Source organism: Diadema antillarum, unplaced genomic scaffold (genome assembly GCF_040938485.1).
Source record: "Diadema antillarum isolate AM-2024a unplaced genomic scaffold, OU_Dant_1.0 scf00000176, whole genome shotgun sequence".
In the NCBI taxonomy this organism is placed as follows: Eukaryota; Metazoa; Echinodermata; class Echinoidea; order Diadematoida; family Diadematidae; genus Diadema; species Diadema antillarum.
The window spans coordinates 155,236-175,647 of record NW_027271065.1 but is presented as its reverse complement, the minus strand read 5'-3'; the positions used below and the strand labels follow the sequence as shown (position 1 = coordinate 175,647).

The 20,412-nt window shown below is 38.3% G+C and overlaps 1 protein-coding gene across 1 annotated transcript in view; it reads right to left on the bottom strand.

Moving 5' to 3' along the window:
* Window positions 1-18,342, bottom strand: part of LOC139722892 (protein shifted-like) — a 45,079-nt gene extending 26,737 nt beyond the window's left edge. Inside the window, exon 1 of the mRNA XM_071634173.1 lies at window positions 17,682-18,342. Within this exon, the coding sequence (XP_071490274.1) occupies window positions 17,682-17,714 (33 nt within the window). The 5' untranslated portion in view covers window positions 17,715-18,342. The remainder of the gene's footprint in view (window positions 1-17,681) is intronic.
* Between the last annotated feature and the right edge of the window lie 2,070 nt (window positions 18,343-20,412).

Below are 20,412 nucleotides of genomic sequence, written 5' to 3'. Positions count from 1 at the left end.
AAGGGAGAGAATTTCAACGCTGGAATAGAACGACAAAACCTAACCTGCTCTGAAGGTCTTAACTGTTTGGGGAGAGGGTTAAATATTTTATTTACTGGCGTGAAATGGATTCATAGTTTTAAGTATAATGTTGGGGGTAAAGGAGGGTCTCGAGCTTTGATGCTAAAGGGTCTTAGACATGATGTACACCAAAACTGATGTGTACGGCTTCGGTTGAGTCGCCTGTCATCAGTTCGTCGTGAAAGAGTAGTATAATGAGTTTGAAGGGAATTTGTCTTTTGCGGAGAGATAGTATAGTGCATTGTATCAGAGGCTGTCTGCTTTGATGTTATTCTCCGTGAATAGTGCTGGATCCGTATGATCCAGCATGAAGCAGAAGTGAGGTATTGGGTATTTGTTTAAAACATCGTCGTGCCATGAACCGGCTTCAATTCAGAGGTATAGTGCCCGGTAAGCAGTGGGTGACGCGGGTTCAAACCCCAAGCTAATCCCTTCTTTTTCACTTGATGTTCACTATAAGATCAAACATAGGATCTTTGATATTCATGGATAGCATCGGCAAAAGAAAAACCAAACAAACATACACACAAACAAAAAAATTACAAAGCAAAACAAAACAAAACATAAATCTCTGTAATATGATGAGATATCACATCTACCAAACCCAAAGTTGCAGGAGTCCTTATATCTGCTCGATAAACTTTGCCATGAGGGTACATCCAAGGGCTTGCCATGAATTTTAAGAATTTATTTGCAATGTCATAATGACGTATAATGTCTTTGTACTGATTTGTTCTTCGTCACAGAGAGTCCAATTATCCGAGTGTTAAGATTATACTAGCTCAAATGATGTCCCACATGTCACAATAATATGTAGCACTGGGGTGTTATAAACAGCGTTGAAGGTACCGTTGGAAATATTGTGCAAGGGACAACACGAGCGTAAAGCAGAAAATGGCTTTTAAAGTGTGTGTTGACTGGATTGAGCTGCAACCAAAATTAATATCTCTTGAAGATGCAGCAGAGGAAATATAGTGACATGTGGGAGGGCTTTGTGCCTTCACGATCTGCAGTTACAGTGGCAGAGCTGGGATGTAGTCTGCAAAATAATCTGAAAGATTGTGACATCTCTGACGGGAACTGTTAGGGCAAAGGGATTGGTTCAGTCATGATATCCAAGTACATTGTTGCTACTGTGCGAATTCCTTTGAGGGATGAAAAATGGAGGCTTTCCGGTATGACCTTCTTCTTCTGGTTGTAGGCCTACCCTTTGACTTTGAGCAAAGCAATAAAGGAAAATGAAATTCCCGACGAGAATGGCTAGATGCAAAACACTGGCAAGCTGTAGGATCTTCAAATGGCTGTAAAATTGTGAGGAAATCTCGCCTTTCCTTGATCAAAGACCGCCACCATCCAACCACTTCGAAATTTCACCGCTCTTTGGTCGATCTGTCAGCCTATTAATTTTCGGAACCACCCCTTCGTGACCTTATCGGGTCAAGCAGCGAAGAAGCGGTATTGACCTTCCTCTACTAGTCTCGCATTCAGACACCGGCTCATGCTTGCTTAACTAGCTTCGATGTCATTCCGAGTTACATATAGCCACTAATTTTCCCCAGTTTGGCCATCCCATATACAAGGAGTTAAAACTGACCATCATTCAGAAATATAAAGGAATACATAATGCGATCAACGGCTCTCCCTTTTCTCCTCATTTTAAAAGTCAATTATAGTTTGCTTGAGTGTTCGCTGGTTGCCTTCCAACAATATCTGCTTGATATAGGCTCCTCATACTACTCAGACGGATAGGAAGATTTATTGGATATTACTGTCATTGTAAATGACATTTGCTCGGATGTTTTCTTGTACAAAACAACAACAACAACAACAACAACAAATTACCATCTGAAAAAGACCAACAAAAAGAATAGATAAGCAAACTAATGTTTGGAAGAGGTCGCGTCTTAAAAGAAGCCCGTACAAACTCTCAATTTTGAAGGTCAGGAGTCGAAAGCTACCGAACTGTTTTGGGAGGTGGAAATGGGATTAATCGTGGCTCTTTCTGCCAGTGAAGAATCTGCCATGAAACGATTTCACCCTTGCATTATCGCCTAACGAAAATGGTGGAAAAATTGACGGTAACTGACGGACAACAAGCAACACATGGGGATCAGCGATAAGAGAAAGAAAGGGGGCAGGAAAACAATGGATTAGTCTGCTTCCCGCGCTGCTTATGATGTCCGTCGCCCAAACGACAATCCTTCGCACATTAATATTGGCGCGAAAGGGCGGGGAGAAGATTCTGTCACAACAGTTAACCCAATATACAAGATGATCGCAAAAGTACGTCACTGAGATAGCTGTTTCGTATTGGAGTTTGACAGTGTCCGCGAAATGACTGTCTCCCAAGCTCATACGATTTTCTTCTTTTTCTTAAATCTGGAACTAGGCCTATTTCTTTCACGTGAAGATTTGTCGTAAAGTCTGACATAATCCGGTGCATTAAAGGTCAATGTGAATCTCTGCAATAGATGTTTCAACACAGCAACGATCAAACCAATTTGATGTTTTTAATAGCGTCATTCAATGTCATAGGTCCTACAGTACAGTCTGTCACATTAAGATCATCAACGAAGGTGTCAGGGGATAAGACTAACACTTGCAAGGAACACAATCAATCTTTTGTTCTAAATTTTGCCCGGGAATACCAGGTCTTTTACCTCAATTCATCGCGAGTTCATAATCACGCTCTTGATTTGGCTAAAAACAAGAGTCCTGGAAATGACGGTATTCCAGTGGAATTCTACCAGACCTTTTGGAATGATTTAGAAGATATTTTTATGGACTCGGTATTAGATAGTTTTGATAAAGGAGAAATGTCTACCTCACAAAGGCAAGCAATTCTCATTCTGATTAAAAAAGAAGGGAAAGATGAAAGGGAGTTGAAGAATTGGAGACCGATATCTCTGTTGAATGTGGATGTGAAAATTGTAACTAAAGTTTTTGCTAAACGAATGTGTAAGTTTATAGATAAATTGATTAGTGTTTGTCAGACCGGTTTTGTCAAGGGAAGATATATAGGTGAATCCATTAGAGTTATTATAGACATTATGTTTTATACTAAAATGCATAATATACCAGGATTATTATTTTTTCTAGATTATGAAAAAGCCTTTGATTCTTTAGAGTGGGATTTTATGATGAAAGTATTAGGCAAATTTGGGTTTGGACCCAAGTTCCAGAGTTATATTCAGACATTCTACAAGAATATAAGCAGTTGCGTTTGCAGTAATGGTCATACTTCTGGTTATTTTGGTCTGAGTCGAGGAGTAAGACAGGGAGACCCTATATCTCCATACTTGTTTATACTTTGTGTAGAAATACTTTCAAGTGCTATACGTCAAAATAAACAAATTAGAGGTATAGAAATTGATGGGCATGCAGTAAACATAGTACAATATGCAGATGATACCACTTTGGTTTTGGCTGATTTAGAATCCGCAAAGGAAGCGTTTGGTATAATTGAAGATTTTGCTTTTTTTTTCAGGTCTTAGAATTAATAAAAGCAAAACGAATGCTATGTGGTTGGGATCAAAAAGAAATTGTAAACTTAAACCTCGTGATATTAATTTGTCATCTGAACCATTTCGGGTATTGGGCATATTATTGTCTTCCGATATGGAACAGATGATATCATTAAATTTTGAGAAATGTTTAGTAGATGTGAAAGTTATACTTAATGTTTGGAGAAAAAGGAATTTGAGTTTGATAGGGAAAATACAAATAGTAAAAACATTTGCTATATCAAAATTTGTTTATTGTGGGTCCGTTTTGCCAATACCAGGTCATATACTGAAACAATTAGAGAGTGTTATTAAAGATTTTGTATGGAATGGGAAAAATAGATATGTTAAAAAATTAACCCTAATTGGTTCGTATGAACAAGGTGGTTTAAATATGATACATATCCCTTCCTTTTTCAATGCATTGAAGGTAAAATGGATTTCAAGGTTTTTGAATGAAAGTAGCTCTCTGTGGTCAGTTATCTTTAGATATTTCATGAAGAAATTTGGAGGTCATTTTATTTTATTTTGCAACATGTCCAAAAAGAGTTGTAAAACAATGGGCCAGTGCCCAAGTTTTTACAGGGATATACTGAGTGCCTATTTTGATTTTCGACTTTTAGATTTAAAACATACAGAAAAAAGTGAGATTATTGTATGGAATAATGAATATGTTAGAGTAAATGGTAGAACGGTGTTTTTTGCAGAATTTTTTAGGGCTGGTTTATGGTATATTTCAGATCTGTTTGATGGAGAAGGCAGATTGATAGATTTCAACACATGGGTGAGGAGGGGAGTTGAAAAGCAAATGTATTTGAAATGGTGCTCGATTGTTTCTGCTATTCCAAAAGAATTGAAGTTGAGATGCCTTTCCAATCGGGAAACAATACCAGCCTTAAAACTCAGTTGTGTTTTTAAGGGCAATGAAGTAGACTTTGAGAAGCTAACAACGCAGATTATTAATTGTATTTTGAAAGGCAAACATTTTGAGACTCCAACATCGGAAATCTACTGGAGTAATAAATATGCGATAGATGATATTACATGGAAGCTTATATACAAAATGCCTTTTGTGTGTTTAGTTGATACTAAGAGCAGAACATTTCAGTATAAAATTAATACAAGAACACTTCTTTTGAACAAAAGATTACACAAAATGAAAATTGTTGACTCTGAATTGTGTACCTTTTGTAAGCAAGTGGAGGAAACGCCAGAACATATATTCGCTGAATGTCAACATGCATGTGATTTTTGGGAAGAGTTTTTGAAATGGTGGCATACAAAGTTTGACATAAATCTACAATTGAAGGAAGAAGAGATCTTGTTCGGTGTATTTGGTGGAAGCCAGCATAGGCCCCTTTTGAATCACTGTATAGTTATAGCCAAACAGATGATATATGTATGTAGACATTTGGGTATTTTGCCAACATTTAAACTGTTCTGGTCAAAGTTAAAAATTATATATATGACTGAGAGGCAAATTGGTTTTCAAAATAGACAACTAAGTAAATTTGAAAGGAAGTGGATAAATCTGCATGCCTCCTTGATATGACATTCTGGCCGTTACTTTACTTTTCTGTGGTACATGTATGAGATATTGATAGCATAATTCAATATGTTATCTATGCGAAATTTAAATAAGTGCAAGCTTGTGTGCACCTGCTAATTTTTCCTCTTTTTTGTTTGTTTTTGGTTTTTGGTATGTATAATTATGTACGATGATTATTATTGTTTTTGTGAAAGGATGGAAATAAAAAAAAATGAAAGATAAAAAAAAAAAATAATCACGCTCTTGACGATGTCAAAAAACTCTCTACGATCTGTTGCCCCTGACAACAAGCCTTGGGCAGGTCGTTTACACCACACATTTATGTCGAAATACTTTTCAGAAACGTAAGACCACAAACTTGACCCACGTTTTTATCCGGGGGTAATTGGAGCGACATGCCGAACAAGATGGCGTGAGGCTCTGAGTGCCGAGCCTCAAGCTGTCATAAACCCCTTTCTCCTATTCTCTCTTCCCCTCCCTCCCCCTCACACTCTTTCTCTCTCTCTCTCTCTCTCTCTATAATATATATATATATATATATATATATATATATATATAATGTATACAGCTGTATATAATCTTCCATAGACTTCATAGAATGATGCATACACACAAATGCATGAAATTATACACAGAGAGCGAGAGAGAGACAGATCGACAGATAAAGGGAGGAAGACAGTAGGTTTTACCTGCATGTGATTACAATCCTCGTCAAATGAAGTTTCATTGCTGACAGGAAAGTAAACATGTTTTGAAGCACTGGGATTTGTAGGTTCAAATGTTGTCACGGCGTGCTAACAGACTTGCAAACTATCATGGTAATGATAGCTTCCCAGCAACACCTAATAAAGCTCTTGAAAAGACGCAAAACGTCTATTTCTAAGAAAGCTAACAATCTGTGTATCCTACAAAAGCACATGCAACCCCAAACTCGTTTGTTTCCATCAAAACAAGACAACGATCCAAGAAGCCATTTACTTTCGTACAACAAGTTGGCCTTTAACGAGCGATTGGGAATGACACTCACTTTGATGGCGAGGAAGAAAGTAAGGAAGGCCAAGGCGGAACATGCGGCACTGATTCTTGATGGGGTACGTACTGTCACATTATCATGACCTCATTGATACTGTTCCAGTTACGCCAGTTCTTGGCACAAAACCCTGTCGACATGATTTGCCGCCGACAATTCCACATCTCTTATACCCGCCTCCTTCTTGATCCGGCAGGGGGTTTAAAACATGAACCCAATTTCTACATTCCCTATAGAGAAAATCAATTTTGACAAGCAAAAGTCTTCTGCCAACAGTGGCCAAAGGCACTATAAGAGAACGTGATTGCCGCGGAGTACTTGGATCTTGAAAAGTTAAGAACGCAATTTGAAATGAAGTCATCGACTCATACCTTCCAAAAGGCTCTCCTTCAGCGTACTTTTGTGAAGATAACATTGGCAAGTGCTGAACTCTCCTGTTGCAAATTTCTCGTAGATCTTCTTGTCGGTTTGTGAACAACGATATTCGAAGAAAACGATCGTGAATTCATAATAGACAAGACAAAATAGACAGTAAACATAATGGACAAATAGATAAAATTGAATTGAATAAAAAACGAATACTTGTGTAGGCTTTAACTTTTTAGTTATCAATAATTTAAAGTATTGCGTCTGTTCTGGGACATCGTCCTGATTCGATTAGAATAAAGGGTATTATGAGAGCTTACGTTGAAACGTGTGTAAATGGGTACTAACAGGCCTACATCAGTGAATACATCAACGAGAAACAGTCATATTGCAGAGTAACTGTCGAGACCCTTCTAATTTGGCTGCATGCCTATTGCCTTGGAGACACCTGTGCATCTACTTCAGCTGTTTCTATGCCGAAGGAAAAGAATGAGTCATGCAACGATTTAGAATCTCATCGCTCTGGAGAATGCTCGGACAACATCCGAGAAGATTCTGTTGAAGGAGAAATCCTAAACGGCACGACAGTCTTATCAAACAGATACCAAGAGCTACCTGTACCTTGCAAGGGTAAATGAACTGAAGGCTACCTGAAGGGTGATACATTATTCTTGTTTCAACCCGGTCGGAATCGAAACACAAGATAGATAATAAATCCATCGGATTTACCTACTCCAAACCCGTCAGTCAAATTTGTTAAACATGAAGCCAAGTAGCCTTATGAGAGGATAGACAGTAGGCATCTCTTGGAGTTACTATAGTAATATTATTCGGAAGAGCCCCTAGGGAAGTTTTTTTTTTCTTTAATGTTCGCATTAGGTTGTCTCTCAAATCGGCTATTTTTAGTACGCAATTAACTGTTCTAAATCAATCGTTGTATTTACACTGTCCCATAATCCGTTGCTTACACAAGAAATTGGTTATCGTGATGATGATTATGATGTGAACAAAACTGTGAGTGAGAATCGCAGTGCTCAGCTGAAATTCAGTGGGAATAGCTGGCTCTCTCACACTAAGAGGATACCCCTTTAAAGGAAACCAAAACCCAAATTGCCGAAGAGAAATGTGGATTGAGTGAAAGCAGCACTATTAGCAGAACTCATCAGTGAAAGTTTGAGGAAAATTGGACAATCGATGCAAAAGTTATGAATTTTTAAAGTTTTGGTGTTGGAACCGCTGGATGAGAAGAGTACTTGAGGTTATGATGTCAAGTGTGGACAACAATATAAAGAAAATATAAAGGGAATTTTACGAAAATTCACTTTTCTAGCATAATGCAAGAGCACTTGACTTACCGCGCTTTCAGAAAGCAGGGGGAATAATATCGCTACCCTTAACATACATTTATGTCAGTATCAAGTTGATGGAATGTGTAATTTTCATAAAAATGAATCTTTGAGGAATTCCTTTATATTTTCTTTATTAAGCTTGTCCACACATGACGCCATAACCTCTAGTTGTCTCCTCATCCAGCGATTCAAACACCAAAACTTTAAAAATTCATAACTTTTTCATCAATTTTGTCCGATTTTCCTCAAACTTTCACTGATGTGTTCTACTAATAATGCTGCTTTCACTCACTCAATATTGCTCTTTGGGGTTTTGGTTTCCTTTAACAACATAATTGAACGCCAACATCTCTCACCTTGGATACTTAGTACTTCCTTCCACTTATGGAAGCTTCCTCATTTTACCTCACTGCAAACAGGAAGGTGCAGCTTACAGCTAGCCGCCCGTCAAGGCAGCTCATTCAACGAATTACAAGTGGATCAGTACAACGCAAGCATCCATAGGTCTTCATGGGATTTAAAGTCTCACCTACACCTGTGTATACACAGCAATTCTCTTTTGAAGGCACATGTTTAAAGAGAAATTATAGAGAATTTCTTCAGTTCAGTTCAGTTCAGTTCAGTTTTTATTTCTGCATTTCAAAATCAATACAAATCAACAAATCAACAAAATACTTACATAGTCATTTACACAGCTAATATTCGTAACGTTTGGATCTTACATACATTTTCTTTTTTTCAAGAACGTTTCTATTAATGAAACCTGAATATTTCCACGTCTTTCAAAGCGATTTGTTTCACCCCAGCCCTAATAATCTGCAAGGGAAGAGGTTACTCAAATTGTAATTCACTGGTCCTTCAGTGTTACCATTCGGAAATTAATAGTGTTTTGTGAATCTGATACACCAAACGGTAATATAACACACATAATAAGTAAACGAACACTGTCACTATAAGGTTGAAGGAAGACGTGTGGAGTCCAAAACGGATGTGCTTTAAAGGAAAAATCCTGTCCAAATATAAGTTAGTCTGATGGAAAAGAATATAATCTTACAAGTTCAACGGCAAAAATTTGACTGAAATCGGATGAAAAATAAGGAATTTATGACATTTTGAAGTTTTGCTAATTTCTGCAAAACAGTTCTTGTACAGGGGATATAAATATGCAAATGAGTGAGCTAACCATGTCATAACCTCACAATTTTCCATTGATCGTGTACAAAAGAAAAATGACGAAAATTCAATGTTTCTGTCATTAAAATCTGAAACATGATGTTATTCCTGCTTGGATAACTTCAGAATAGTGATCAGTTAGATATACCAGGATTTAAGCCTTGGGCATAAGTGTGTTTGAATGAAAAACTGGAAATTTCCTAATTTTATGTACAAACAATATGTAGCAAGTGGTGAAAGATTTATATGCTCACTTTGCCATTTGCATATTCATATTGCCCGTTCAAGAACTGTTTGATTTCCTGAAAAATAAGCGAAACTTCAAACTGTCAAAACTTCCTTATTTTTCACCCGATTTTGATCAAAATTTTACTGTTGAACTCGTAATATTTTACACTTTCTTATCAGACTAATGTTTGGACTGGATTTCCTCTTTAAAAGATGAATTTATTCTTATTGATAATCCTATCAATCTGACATTTATATATCTTTGCAGATTTATTTGAGTATAATTTGGAACGATAAAGTAATGGGACACGGGATGGTCCAATCCACCATGTATTTACGGAAGGTGGCTTTTAGAAAGAGACCTAAAACCAAAACTAGCCTGCGATCAAGAGAGCTTGTTCAGTCGACTACATACTATTGAATACGCTGATTTGAGCTACTCATAAGTGAAGTGGTATTGAAAATGATATCCGTGAGAAATATTTTCTGTTTACTTGTGCAAAGAATTACGAGCATCAGGCCATCGCACTGAAATATTCGTAAATCACCCGGTGACATTTTGTTCATCGTCTCGTAATTTAACTATTTCCTTGATCATGTAACTAGATCACTTCATTTTATTCTGTCTCCCATGCAAAGATAGGTTCAAACTAAAAGATATATATTCTTATGAATCTACTCTTCAGCTATCGACTCATCATCGTCACCATCATCACCATTATCATCATCACCATTATCATAATCACCATCATCGTCATCATATGCATCATTTCTTGCAAGTTGTTCAAATGAATTTATTCATTAGTTTCTAATCCTAAACCTGACAGATCATTATTTTGTGGTTATTCAGCTACGAATAACAGGATATTTTTCACTTTAATAGAAGATTTTTTGCGTCATCTTTTTTTCCACAAGATCACAGAAAAACTGTGAGGTGACGGCATCAACATCCGGAGCTCATCCATTTGTACATTCATATTAACTGTTTGAGAACTGTTTCGAAAGCATTAGCGAATCTGTCAAGTTTTATTTATAACTTCTTTATCTTTAATCCGATTGTGAGTACAATATCATCGTTGTGGTTGTAGTTATGTCTTTGTTTTTCATATCATGTTATTTGTGATCCGGAATACCAACACGCTATACGCACATAATACTATAAAATGCAAATATAATTATACGTATGATGTATAAATTTTAAAAAAAAAAAGGAGAAAGGGTGATTTTTCACGTCATCTACAGTATATGGACAGGAGCGGAAAACAGAGAGCAAAGAAGTTCTACAAGTAACAAAGACATGGACGTAACAAAAACGACAAACTCTGTAATCTGGTATGAATTAACCCCATCAACAAAAGTTATTGTTGGTTGTTGAGTAGGTAACAGACGGTATTTGAGCGGGGCCATTCTTATCCCAATGGGAGTTGCTCGAGTCGAAACGGGATCCCGATTTTGATCTCACTCGTCGACTATTTTCCCTTTTAATAATCACAGCTCCAATCCTGTCCCGAGGCGATGCTTCTTTTTGCGCAACAAAAGTGTCGCCTGGATTCGTGATTAAGCTGTCCGATCGCGTAAACTTGTACGCATGTTTTGCTGAGGAAATTTTTCATTTATACGAAACCTGGCTCGATTATCGAGATAAGCGACGTATTGCTGAGCTTTTATTTACTCCGCCCCCCCCCCCCCTATATTCAGGGTGCTTTGTGCCTTTAGGCTCCTCTCTTGTGATAACCTTGCTTTGTGCTTGTAGCGACTTTTATTGGTTTTCCGGTGAGAATTGCAGCTTGTCATAACTGCTTCAGTTTCTGCAAAGCTGGCACAGGTTAGAGTCTATACAAAGAGTTGTGTGTAACATGAACGTAGTTTGAACGAGTAACAGATGACTCCATTTGCTACCTTATGGCTAACATGGTGATGTGGTAGACCTGGCTGTATCTATACCTCTGGGAAAGACACAGATTCTGTTTAAACAGCAGATCCACTTTTCCGCATTCAGACTCAGAAAGTCATAACCTAGACAACAGTAATTGTAAATGAAGCCTTTCTACACATCGTGTGAGGCGTGCGCCTCATAACACAATTTGTCTCCACGCATGACACTTATTATATTTACCGGCTCATCTAAAATCGCATGACTATGTTGCAAATGTTACTGTTTAATGGACAGTCAGCTATCTTGACTTCTTTTTATATTCGTCAGAAATTGATAAAACTTTCGCTGCTCTCTTTGATCGAGAGTTTATTGTTTATCAAATTGAACTTGAACATGAGAAGAGTTTTCTCTCTATAGGGTAGTAGCTCACTGTATGTCACATGATTGTAATCAACGGAACACACACCTTAGGAACTTGACTGCTTTTGAACCCGTGTCCAGATATAGTCAATCATATATATTGATACCTTACTTCTTCTATATTATGTTACTTCCCCCCCCCCCCCCCCCCCCCCCCCCCCCCCCCCCCCCCCCCCACCCCCCCCCCCCGGCCTTTGATCGTTTTATCGCGATCGTGCTTTGAATCCTTATCGGTGCGTTAGTAGTAACAAAAGTCGGACTGTATCGAAAGTTTGCATGACAGTGGAAATCAAATTCCCCCTTGGAGAATACAGCAATCCATGTATACTGAAATTTTGCATATTAAGGAATTAAGATAAGAAATCAACGACAATAACGCAAGAAATGGACTACATCACGGGACTAGGTTATCTCGATCAGACATGAATTATCCAAAGCTCATGTCACCACAGGTTTCCATTTCGCTGGGTCTTTTCATGTCTCCACAGATTTGGATGGTCTCCATACAGAATTGCTGCAAGCGCCTTTTTTTTAATCAAAATAAGTAATAGCAGTTCTCAGTAGGAGATATAATCCACTGAACCTTCAAGATGGCCATGTCGATCAGTTTCTCGCCTGACATTAAACAGCGGGAAACTTTCAGATCCATATCTCTGACCACTATTCCCTTGCAAAGTCATCGTCCATGGAAAAAAAAAAGAGAGAGAGAGAGAGAGAAGAAATTCTAAAGTAACTGAAGGAAAAACTTTCATCCTCCGTGACATTTCGCGTGCGATATTTTGGCGCCACTGCTGGGGCTGATTTAATCAATTTCCGATCATTTGGCAGATCTCGGTGGGTGTGTGTGTGTTTGGGGCTCTCTCCAGAAAGTCCCCAAACACTTTACGACTTTCATCAACAAAACGATTGCCAAAAAAAAAAGGAGGAAAAAAAAAAAGAAAAAAAAATCTTCTTTAAGTCCTCAGGGTCTGGCTTGGCACCTCCACCTGTCATGTGAACTCACATGCTCATCTGCTCTTAGCAACCTGTTCCCCCGCCTCCCGATTTATACCTGGGAGGAAGGAATTCTGGTGAGGGAGCCAGGGAGGTCCATGGAAGTGAATGGAGAAAGGTGTCGTAAGAAGGAGAGGAGACTTGCCGTGAAAAAGTCACTGCGACGTCGAAAAGACCAGGGAGAATTTCCACCTCCTTGCATAAGACTATCACTCACGGTTATAGTGCGTTTTTAAAGGGGGAAGTCCTTTTCCATGTTCAGTTTGACTCAACTAAATATACATAGAGTGAAAATAAACAAACAGATATGCAGAAGTTTTATTTAAAGAAAAATATTACCGAATTGGATTCATGAATTTGTACGAAAAAAAAAAAAGACGCTCTCGCGAACCATTGGCATCAGTCACAATCACATTTTCAAATTTAGCAAGTATTGGTCTATATTTGGAAATGATGTAGGATTCATTCAAATCCGTCATCAACAGAGACATTCAAAAAATGACTGAAGACTTACTTGTTTAATGATTTTGTATGAACTTTTCCTGTTTCTTCATTTTATCTGTATCTTTTCATCTTTGAGAGCGCCTTTAGCACTTTCTTTAATGGATTTGGAGCGATAAAGATTGCAACTATTAGCAATTTTTATATTACATATTTAGAATACCTACTTATAGGCCTAAAAACTAAATGTGTAAGAATACTTTGTAAATATTTTTCTTTTGTTAGGAGTCCGTTAACCGGTACTCCCTTTACATATCATACAAAATTATCATTACTGATTCACTGAACATTTTGATTCACGGATATGTAAGAGAGCGTTGTATTTTTTTTTTTCATTTCATGTCTCAAATAGGATATTTTGTGATTAAGTCTTGCGTAAAAATGAGGCAATCATATTATCACTTCATGCACCTGAGTCGAATAATGTGTCCGTTGTGACCAGTATGACTATTTTGTAAAGTATACTTTGTGCAAGTTTGAGCATTCATCACTCCTCATCTTTATTTCGAGTTTGATGTCCTTATCAGACGGTTCAGAGTTCAGAGTTCAAAGTTTAAAGTTCAAATTCATTTTCATTTCCATCAAATAAACAGAGAAATTATATACAATGTATGAGCAGAACACTGTATGGTGAAGCAGTCCGTGTCCCCCATTTCATGATTATACGCCTACATAAATATTGTCCAAAATTATTTCACTTCGATGAATGTGATGGGGAAATAATTCATTGCATTAGTTATTACGTATACAAATTTTTGTGTTTTCCTGCTTCATTTGTTGTTCCTGTAGCATGTCTACACAGTAATTAATTGTATAAAGAGCCTATGTTTCCTTTCCTCAAAAAGAAGAACACGCAGATTGTTCGATCTTTTTACCTTTATAGTCGTCTCTTACAGAGGAAATCCACTCCACAAATGAATAAACTCTAAAAGAAAGAGAATAGATCCCTGTAGAACGTTCTAAAATGCCAAAAATCGGTTAAGAAATAAGGAAGATTTTAGGTTTTTTTTTTCGGAAAACATTCCTTGACCAGTCATTGTGAATATTCAAATGAGCGAGTTCATGATTAATGTCGCTTTGTTTTAAATGAAATTTGGAAAAATATTATTTTGAGCTAATACAGGTAATTTCATATCCCCATACCAAACTATATCAGAGTTAATATTTGTTCCTTTTTATTTTGGGTGGTTTAAAGGCAATTTTATATCTATACAGATGTCACTTATCATTTTGTCATTTCTGTATATGAAATAAATAAGAAATCATGAGAGTATGTCATTATCAACTTGTTGGTTTGAATATTCATAATGACTGGTCAAGAAGTGTTTCCGAAAAAAAAAAATGAAATTTCAAAATGTCATAAATTTCTTATTTCTCATCTAATTTTGATCATTTTTGCTCACTTCTGCACGGAATTGTTTTCTCTTTCTTATGAAATTGATAAACCTCTGAAGTGGATTTCTTCTGTATGTGTTTGATGCAAGACATAGCACTGCGATGCCCTATCTTAACTTCTCTTTTCTTTTTGTGTTCATCACTCAACCAGCTTCACAGTATGACAACAAACTTTGACGCCTCCCATCCATTCTCTTCAATCAAGCGCGGAGGATGGAACCCATTTGGACTCGGATGCGTCTCCAAGGAACGCGTCCCCGCCTAGCAACGCCGGGCGACACGGGAGAAGCACAGAGTAAACAAACGTGACGGATAATGGCATTGGGCCCCAAGCTCCGGCCCGTCTTCAATTTCCCCTCTCCTTGAAGACGTCACGTGGTTAATTTCCTGTCCGATTCCTCCTTGTGCTGGCTCACAGGGGCGAACTTTTCTACAGACGTACGCCTACTTTCTTGTGATAACAACGAAGTAGGTCATCCGACACAAAATGCTGTGGTTTTTCTTTTTTTCTATATGAAATATCTTCGATTTATTAAAAAAAAAAATCATAAAATAAGTTTTGATTGGTCATTGGTATCATAGACCTACATATAAATGATGCATTTTCACAAATAAAACGTGGATTATTACGCCGATTTTTTTCCCGAAAGACAATGAGAGTGGTATTAACATTATAATATTAGGTACAACCTGTATAGTTACTAGGCGAGTTCCCTTATACAGTATGTCCCCCCCCCCCCCCCCAAAAAAAAAAAAAAAAAAAAATTATATACATATACAACGGTACCCTCCGCAACGATAACTTTAAAAATAGTGAATCAATCAAAACACAATTTTAGGGGTAAGCAACTGTAACTCATTGCCCACACCTTACTGAAAACCCATTCAAATTTGCTTCAGTGGTCAAAGAGAATGAGGATTTTTGTAGAGCATGTCAGGAATCCCTTCCCTCCAAGTTCTGTCTATTGTGTTAATACACATGCAGTTCCAAGAGCATCCAAGTGCTAAACTTGGAAGAATCAGACTCATGACATGCTTTACAACAATTCACATTTCTCTGTGACCGCTTAACCAAATTGAATGGGGTTTTCTGCAAAATAGAGCTAACATGTTATGTTTGAAGACCCTGAAGTAGTATTTAGACGGTTTAATCATATTGGGTGTTATCAATGCAAAAATTCGATTGTAATTTTTTTTGGGACATACTGTATATTAGCTGTGATTGTGACATGCGTTTGCGACTTCAGTTGTCATATTCTCGGGCCACAATAATGGTGGACGAAAGAGGAAAATATGCTTCGCAAGGTCGCTAACGGCACATTAAAAGAAGATCTGGAACGTGTTGAAAACAAAGAGTTATACATGTGCGTGTGTCCTCGAAGAGCAGTATATTTTGGTATAATAATGTGCAGTGGCATATACTAATACCATGGAGCTAAAGTAGCTCCATGCTAATACCTTGTACATAATGCAGATGACATACACACATACATACATATATACATACACACATACACACACACACACACACACACACAGAGAGAGAGAGAGAGAGAGAGAGAGAGAGATAAACTTGGTGAGATATAACCATAGAGCTTGAAGAGAAGAGCTCCATGGTGTAACAGAGGAAGGCATGAAAAGAGAACTTGTCATTGTCAAATGTCACAGCATGAGGCGAGTCAAGTCAAGCATTGTCTATTATCCCATATCACAGAACGCACGTCATTCACTGCTCGACTTTTTGTGACAGGTTTGATTTACGAACGCAGTGATTGCAGCAGTTGACAAGCAGACAAACATTTGTATTTCCCAGCCAGCTTGTTCTCCCTCTTTTCCTCCCTACCCCCCCCCCCCCCCCCTCGCTCTCTCCCTTCATGCATTTCTGTCAAGTCTCTCTCTGAATATGTTTTATCACATCACAACTGTGCGTGGCACCGTTTGGAAACCTTGGGGCCATTTTAGAACGTTACATAACCATTCTTACGTCTGCTCTGAACTCAAAGGTATAGGTATAGAGTTGGCACATGACATCCGAATTGTGCATGCTTAAACGCTACACGCAGTAAGATTGGGAAAGTGCAGGACATTATGGGACTTCACAAAAAAAAAAACCACACATTTGTAATTTGATGTTTTTGAACACTTTGGATCGTTAACTTCTTGACAACGGCCTAGGCCACCCGGCCACGGCTAATGTCAAGCCCTGTCTTTATTAATCATGTTAATTAGTGACATATTTGATTTTCAAGTATCTCCAATCATTTCTCTGTTTTTTAATGACTCTCGGGATGCCTGTGTATTAGATGGTTTCATAATGTCTTGTGACCATTATTAAAAATTACAAATATTTTATGTTTTTAATATTGCATTGGTTTGTTTCTGGTTTGGGGTCTCGTTTTTATTTTCATTTTTAAAGATGTTTATTGTTTTGATAGGGATTCAAGCAATGTTCTCATTTACGTAATCGAATTCAGCATTTTTGGTAAGGGATCGCATTTAATTCGCTGTAATGATTTTAAAGGGTGTGTGCAGTTCTGGTTGAGGTGAGGATATACCTTTTAACGTTTTGCGAGATATTCAGAAACCACTCTATGAGATGTCAAAAAGCATGCAATTCTAAGGGGTATCAAAAGTTTATATGATGAAAATCGTTTTTGAAATGGCTGAGATATCCACAAACAAGGTGAAACAAAGAGATCTTAATAAAAGGCGTGGCCTGTCGCCTTTTATTATTATCATTTTTCTTTTGGATATCTCAGTCATTTGGAAACCAATTTTCATCAAATAAACATTGAATCCTTCTTAAAATTACATGCTCTTTCATATTTCATATGAGGTTTCTCATTATCTCGCTTAGCAATGTTCAAAACATGAATCCCCACCTCAACCAGTACTGTGCAGTCCCTTTAACAAGATAATGTATAGTGAAATTTACAACGACAATGATGATGATTATCATCATAATTCTGAAAATTATGAAGGTTGTGTTAATAGTGATTTCATGATGATGGAAATCATTCTCTTGTTTCCGACGTAAACGTCACGTGCAATGTAATGTTATGTGTTTTTTACAATTTTTTTTTTTTTTTTTGGGGGGGGGCATGTGGAATAAATGGATAAATTGAATTGAATTGAAATGAAATGAAATGAAACCCCGACAATTTTCAAGTGAAAATAAGACGAAATAGTATGCTTGGATTATCCTCAATGCCCTGACCATTCGCTCTCTGTCACTTACCAAACGTTTAATCTTGAACACCAGATGCATCATGGATTATAATTGACGTTTAGATATCAAAACTTCAGAGCACAGAAACTTGCACGTAGTTGTGTTAACACATCCTGCGTCCTCTCAGGCATCGGAATCCACACAGACCAAGAAGTTATCACAAGCTCATTTGCTCAAACGATCCTCCGGACGAGGTGAACCGAGACACGATTTACCGTTGAAAAAAAAAAACCGTTTACTGCGTCCTTTGATAAGCAGTGGCAAGCGCGTACATTTCTATGTCGTCTGCTACATTCCGAGCAAGCATTCTTCAAATGCGTAGGTCCGCTGCTGGTTCTACTCGCACTGTTCTTGTCATCGATCTTTATCCTGGAAACATCGTCAGACAGCGTCTGCTAGACAGAGTCAGCAGCTAGGTTAAAAGTTTGTCCAGGCGAATGGTGTGGCAGAAGAGAATTATTCCAGACTGCGGTAGAACTCATGCAAATAGATATGAGGGTTTACCAGATGAGGTCCTCCACTTTGCCCAACCAGTATATGGCACCTACTGTCGGGGCTCCCGTTTGTTGAGTGAATAGTCAGTCGGGCGGGGATGGGAACGTTGTGCCGAGTGCTGTGCAACCACTGAGAGCCCGAAACAGAATCGCTTTGCTCATGTGAGGGCGCACCTAGCCAGTGGGATCCTAAATCAATGATTCTGGCTTGTATTGGTGGTATGCAACTTTTGCTTTCCACCTCCCTGCTTGGACTGTTGATCCCAAGCATTCACAACATTCGTTCTCAGGTTGCTCGTGCATGTGTGCTGTGCCTTTTGAATCATTTCTTGAGGGCTAGATGTCACTGTCATTTCAGTCTCGAGAAAGCACGCCATCACGGGTAGCTGACAAGATTGCCTCTGACAGTCGAAATTATAAACGGCTGGCGCGGACCAGCAGTTGGCTCTTTCGAATCCAATAATCACTCAATTTCAAATACAAATCCAGTGATACCAAGCTCCCACATCGAGCGAGAATGGCTTCCCCTCCCCTCCTTCTCTCCCTGTCTGTCGCTTTCTCTCCCCTACCTGTATGCAAAATATGGTGATGTAGGTATATCTATCTAGGTGTCTGTGTGTGTGTGTGTGTGCGTGTCTGTCTATCTATCTGTCTATCTATCCATCTATCTTTCTATCTATTTATCTATCTATCTATCTATCTACCTATCTTCATGACTTATATTTCAATTTCTTCTGTCTATCTGTTCATATGTTTATCATCTATAATCTATTAGGTATATCATTTATCTTGCTGTCTATTTTTCTAGCCAGCAAATGCAGTGAATACTCCATAGATGGTGACCACTGAAAACTGGAAAAACTGGTCAAGATGGAACTAGACACGATGTATTCAACCCTCTTAGTTTCTAAACAAAGACAACGTCGAAATGTACCTCTTCCATTGTCTGTTTATTGCCATTTTATTGACATAGTCCCCCACTCAAAATGTTATTGACGAGTGGGGTAAATTAGATTTTAGTTCGATTTGGGCTTGTACTTTCTTTTTTCCTCTAGTCCTCTTTCTCTCACTCTGTGCAGAATTCGGGTCATAGTTCCTAATGATGCGTGACGCTGCTGGAAGCTGAAAGAATAGGAATAAGAGAAGGGGAGAGGAGGAGGAGGAGGAGAGGGAGGGAGGGGAAAGGAAAAGAGAGAGAAAGAGAATAAAACAAACACAAAGGAAGAAAAAGACTGGTAAACACTGTGCATTCCCACGATATCCACGCACTGTGTGTTGTGCCGTTTTGCTCCGCTGAGCAATATAGTGGACACGAAATTTTAAGCCTCAGTTTAATACGTATACGTACGCTCTTCCACACTTAACATGGTCTATCAATGCAGGGAGGTGAGTCGAAATACTTCCCTGATCAATGACATATCTGATAAGCAGAACATGCAGTAAGCTCCATCGCCTTCCCTCTCCTCCATCTCCTCCTCCTCCTCCTCCTCCTCCTCCTCCTCCTCCTCCTCCTCCTCCTCCTCCTCCTCCTCCTCCTCCTCCCCCCTCCCCCTCCTCCTCAGCAGGGTGACCCACACCTGAGCTTTATGATTTCTATAACTTGAAGCATAAGATCCTCGAGAGTTTATGTCATGAGGTTGAACGGGTCCTGCTCGAAATCCCCTCATCAATAATAGCTACCTCTTCATGTCCTAGTGCTTATTGTCTCTCTTTGCATCCTCTTTGGGTATCTTCGTCGCCTACCTGCCTCCATTCTGAATAGAGAAAAGAATGCGGATGATGTTTGAAATTCACAGTATTTTAGCGCCCTCTATAGATTCCTGCCTCAGGGCGTTCAAAGGGAACCACGGAGATTTACAAATTTCTCCTATCATTATCATTTCTATTCTGTTATCACTAGTATCATAATCACCATTATTATTGTTAGTTTATTCCATATTCCTTTTAAGTTTCATGAAAACATCTAATCATGCTATTTTGATCACATTATTTTCCGACAGAAGAAAAAAAAAACTGTTGAAAACGCACACCTTCTTCACCTTCTTCTTCTTTATTTTCTTCTTCTTCTTCTTCTTTCTTCTTTTTCTCCGTCTTATTCAATAAACATTTGCAAATGTACAATGACCCTGGACGCAACTCGCTTTTATGCAGGCGAGATAGAAACGATTATTCTCCAGCGTCGCTACCATAATCGAGCCTGCTACTGTTACGGCATTGCTGCCCTCTCTTGTTTAAAACTCTAAAGT